Source organism: Lontra canadensis, unplaced genomic scaffold, assembly GCF_010015895.1.
Source record: "Lontra canadensis isolate GAN:19392208 unplaced genomic scaffold, GSC_riverotter_1.0 scaffold2, whole genome shotgun sequence".
Lineage (NCBI taxonomy): Eukaryota > Metazoa > Chordata > Mammalia > Carnivora > Mustelidae > Lontra > Lontra canadensis.
In genome coordinates this window covers 3,967,920-3,973,117 of record NW_022630996.1, presented here as the reverse complement: position 1 = coordinate 3,973,117, position 5,198 = coordinate 3,967,920, and the positions used below count along the sequence as shown (strand labels likewise).

General features: G+C 37.1%; 1 protein-coding gene across 1 annotated transcript; it reads left to right on the top strand.

Annotated features, from left to right (window-relative positions):
• Nucleotides 1-4,899, top strand: LOC116872746 (olfactory receptor 2A2-like). The gene is made up of 2 exons (XM_032866241.1): nt 1-906; nt 4,708-4,899. The coding sequence occupies exons 1-2, from the start codon at nt 1-3 to the stop codon at nt 4,897-4,899; spliced, it is 1,098 nt and encodes a 365-aa protein (XP_032722132.1).
• The last annotated feature ends 299 nt before the right edge of the window (nt 4,900-5,198 follow it).

Sequence of the window (5,198 nt, the reverse complement as noted above, 5' to 3'; positions counted from 1 at the left end):
ATGGGAAGCAACCATTCATGGGTCTCAGAGTTCATCTTGGTAGGACTCCGGCTCAGTGCAGAGATGGAAGTATCCCTCTTCTGGATCTTCTCCCTGTTCTACATCTTCAGTCTGTTGGCAAATGGCATGATCTTTGGGCTCATCTGTCTGGACCCGAGACTGCACACGCCCATGTACTTCTTCCTCTCACACCTGGCCATCGTTGACATGTCCTATGCATCCAATAATGTCCCCAAGATGTTGGCAAACTTAGTGAATCAGAAGAGAACCATCTCCTTTGTTCCATGCATAATGCAGACATTTCTCTATTTGGGTTTTGCTGCTACAGAGTGCCTGATTTTGGTGGCGATGTCCTATGATAGGTTTGTGGCGATCTGCCACCCCCTCCAGTACACTGTCATCATGAGCTGGAGAGTGTGCATTGTTCTGGCTGTCACTTCTTGGTCATGTGGATTTACTTTGTCTCTGGTACATGCAATTCTCCTTCTAAGATTGCCTTTCTGTGGACCCAGGAAAGTGAACCACGTCTTCTGTGAAATTCTGTCTGTCCTGAAGCTGGCCTGTGCTGATACTTGGATCAATCAAGTGGTTATCCTCGCTGCCTGTATGTTTGTCTTAGTCGGGCCACTCTGCTTAATGCTAGTCTCATACATGTGCATCCTCTGGGCCATCCTAAAGATCCAGTCAAAGGAGGGCCGCAGAAAGGCCTTCTCTACCTGCTCCTCCCACCTCTGTGTGGTGGGGCTTTTCTTTGGCATAGCCATGGTGGTTTATATGGTTCCAGAGTCTAATCAACGAGAAGAGCTGGAGAAAATACTGTCCCTATTTCACAGTCTCTTTAACCCAATGCTGAACCCCCTCATTTACAGCCTGAGGAATGCTCAGGTGAAAGCTTCTTTGTATAGAATATTGCAGAAAAAAACCCATGTGAAGCATAGATAGAATGTTGTTTGAGTAGCGTTTCCTTTTAAATTCAGTGGTTTGCTGAAGCAAAAACACAGAAAAATTTCCCACTTAGAAGTTTGAATTAAAAATGGTAACTGTCCAACTTTTAGCTTTAAAAATAGGGAAAAGTTCGATGAAAAGCATTATCATCTAAAATTGAGAGACCATATTGGGATTTTTTACATCTAAATTATCAGAATATTTAGTCTTTTTTTTAACAGATTCATTTATTTACCTATTTGGAGAGAGAGAGAGAGAGAGAGAAAGAGAGAAAGAAAAAGGGAGAGTAGGGGAAGGGACAGAAGGAAACAATGTCAAGCAGACTCTCCACAGAGTGCAGAGCCTGACACTGGCCCAGTCTTAGGATCCATGAGATCATGACCTGAGCTGAAACCACGAGTTTGTGACCCAACCAACTGGGCCACACAGGCACCCCTAGTCTTTCTTTTAAAAAATATTAAGTGTTCTTTATTTTTTGAAACCAGGAATATTAATGTATGGAGAAAAAAATTTAAATGTAAAAAATTACATCAGTGCATTTCTCTGGCTTATGTATTTAGACATATGTGATTTTTTAATCACCTTGTAGCTAGAAACAGCACAGTAAGATTAATACCATAAGACAGAACTTCCAAAGTATATCTGAAATTTCAGTAGAGAAAATGTTGCAGAATTATATGACTCTGTCTTACCAATTGTGAGATCAATGAAGTAAGAGTTTAGAGAAACTTTAAATTCCTTGATGGAATAATTTATGAGTAAAGGGGAGAAAGTTAGGGAAAGCTCTAGTCCAAGGAGAAACCATACGAAAGTATCCTAAAATATGTTAAATGTTTAGGATTTGGTGACATGAAGAACATTCATTAGTGAATGTTTAAATGATTCTAGAGGTAAGAGTTTTGAGCATTGCTCAAATATTACATGTATTATTGGGTTATAATAATTTCATTGTTTAAAATAATTTCTAATAAGATTGAATTACCTGTTAAAGTTCTTCAAATAGTTCCCACCAACATTTTTTGTAGTATTTGAATCAACTTACTTGAAGGTGGTTTGGGGTAGCACCAAACATCATGAGACGATTATGATTAGATAACATCGTCTTTCTTTCATGGTGGTGGAAATTCCTCTGAATTTACCAGATTGAACAACTGTCTTCATGATGCTAATGGTGATAAAATAAGTAATAGCTGCTTTTTTATCATTCAGTATTTGTAGATATTGCAAAATGATCACAATAAGTATAAATAACACCTGTCACCATACATAGTTACAATTTTTTTCACGTATTGAAAATTTTCAAGATCTGCTTTCTTAAGAGAAACTTTTAAACATGCAATACAGTATTATTAACTATAGTCATTTAACTGTGCATTCATCTCCGTAAGTTACTTATTTCATAACTGGAACTTTGTGCCTCTTGACTCTCTTCACCCATTTCACCCACTCCCCATGCACTGGCCTCTGGCAATCATCAATCTGTTCCTTGTATCTATGAGCTAGTTTTTTTTTTTTCTCTCTTTCTCTTTCTTTCTTCCTTTTTTCTTCCTTCCTTTCCTTCTTTCTTTCTTTTTTTCTTTTCTCCTTTCTTCCTTCCTTTCTTTCCTCCTTCCTTCCTTCCTTTCTCCCTCCCTTCTTCTCTTTCTCCCCTTCCCCCTCTCCTCCCTTTCTTCCTTTTTTCTCCTTCTCTCCCTCCCTCCCTCCCTTTTTGGTTCCACATATAAGTGAGATCAATATGGTATTTGTCTTTCTCTGTCTGATTTATTTCACTAGCCTAATGCCCTCAAGATCCATCCAGGTCATCACAGATAGCAAAGCTTCCTTCCTTTTTATGTCTGATTAATATTTCATTTTATACATACCACATTTTCTTTATCCATTCTCCCATTGATGGGCACTTATGTTGTTTCCTTGTCTTAGTTATTGTGAATAGTGCTGTAGTATCATGGGGGTACAGATACCTTTTTGAGTTAGTGTTTTCATTTCCTTTGGACGAATACCCAGGAATTAAATTGCTGAATCAAATGGTAGTTCTATTTTGAATTTGTGGAGGAACTTCCATAACTGTTTTTTACAGTGGCTGTACCAATTTATATGCATAAGGGTCCCCTTCTCCCCACATCTTCACCAACACTTGTAATCACTTGTGTTTTTGATGATAGCCATTCTAACAGGTGTGAGGTGATATCTCATTGTGATTGTGATGATGACGTGTGATGTCAAGCAACTTTTCATGTGCCTGTTGGCCATTAGGATGTCTTTGGAAAAATGTCCATTCGGATCTGCCCATTTTTAAAATGGATCATTTGTTTTTTTGCCATTGAGTTATATGAGTTCTTTATATATTTTTCATATTAACCCCTATTGGATAAGTGATTTCCAAATATTTTCTCCCATTTAATAGGTTGTCTTTTCATTTTGCTGATGGTTTTCTTTGCTGTGCAAAAGCTTTTCAGTTTTATCTTAAAATATATCATGATGTTAATTATCCTCTATTTTTTGACAAGTTATGAAAACTTTAATTAACTTTAAGAGTTATAAAATTCTAAAATAGGTACAAAATTAAGCATAGTTAACTTTCATTAAAAATATATAGTATCAAATTAAATATATATATGTAGTACTCAAAGCATATAATATATAGTATTCAACAATATAAGCAAATATATATGCTGAGAGAGATAATCAAAGACATTTAATAAGCTTAAATAAGTAAACACATAAATAGAATTCACTTTACTTGGCAGAGGACCATCATCTATGTCCACTGCCTGTTTGTTGCCAGTTTTTTCCATCATAATTTTATGTCTAAATTGTTCACATGTGCTCCCAATACATGGTTGTAACTATAAAAATAAAGACAATTCTATGCTTCTTCCACTTTTCTGAGCAAGATAATTATATTTCCTTGGAATATAAATTGCCACCATTATTAGAGCTAGAAATTTTTCAAAGAATAATTAAATCTTTGCTGAAACATGAAATAGAAGATGGTTCTAGAGAAGATGACCCAGAAAGTGACTTCATTTCAATTCAGTGCTTCCAATGAGAATTAAAAATTTGCCTTAACTGTTGCCCAAAGTCAATATCTCAGATTCTAAGATGTCCGTCTATATATTTGGAATGAGCTTATATATTCAGCAATATAAACAAACTTCATAAACTATAAAAGTTATTTGAGCAAATCAAATGTTTATTTTCTATATATAATTGAAAATAGGAAAAGTCATATTGTTCTAATATTAACCACTTAATAATTAAGCACTTTAAAGTAAAAGTTTAAAACATTTCTCCATTGTCTTATTTCTTGTATAGAAAGAAAGAATAGAAAAAGAGAAATCAAGTTATTTAAAGTTCATAAAATAAGGCTACAAAAAATCTGCATTTCTAAACTATTATCTGGTTCAAAATTGTTATTTGTAGGGGCGCCTGGGTGGCTCAGTGGGTTAAGCCTCTGCCTTCGGCTCGGGTCATAATCTCAGAGTCATGGGATCGAGCCCCACAGTCATGGGATCGATCCTGCTTCCCCCCTCTCTCTCTCTGCCTGCCTCCCTGCCTACTTGTGATCTCTGTCTGTCAAATAAATAAATAAAAATCTTAAAAAAATTGTTATTTGTAGGGTATAATTTTTAGAGTAGAATTTCATTTTTACACTGTTGCTTAGCTATATACACTTTGGAGGGGTCAGAGCTGTGTTTTTGCTGTTCCAACATCGTCATGAATACTGTACTGTAAGCTGCATTATAGGAAAGCCTATAGAACCTTCTATCTGAGGAAGAGACCAGCAGTGGCAGCCTTCTGGTGATCAGAGGGTCTTCCAAAAGTTACGAAGGGTCTGCGGAGTCACAGCAGGGACAAGCTGTGCCCCGCAAGCTCACTGATCTCTCTCATTCTCACGAGAAAGCCGTGGAAGGTGGAAAACACACATACACCTGGACACAACACTGGCATTAGAGGAAGCCAGTAAGATACCCCAGAGGTTAGTCAGAGGTCAAGAATTCAGATACATGAGGTTAAAAGAGCAGACCCCACCACTAGTTTGGAGTCAGGGAGACAGGAACGAATCTCATTTCCCCTACTCACTGTGTGGCTGGTGCAAGTACTTAAAATACAGAGTCCTCATCATGAAATTAGGAATAATACTTCTGCTCCAGAAGAACAAGGCATGCCAGCGGAACACAGCATCAGCACAGGGTGCGACACAAAGACACCCCAAGAAAATGACATACATGGTATCCAGAGACCACTGGTCA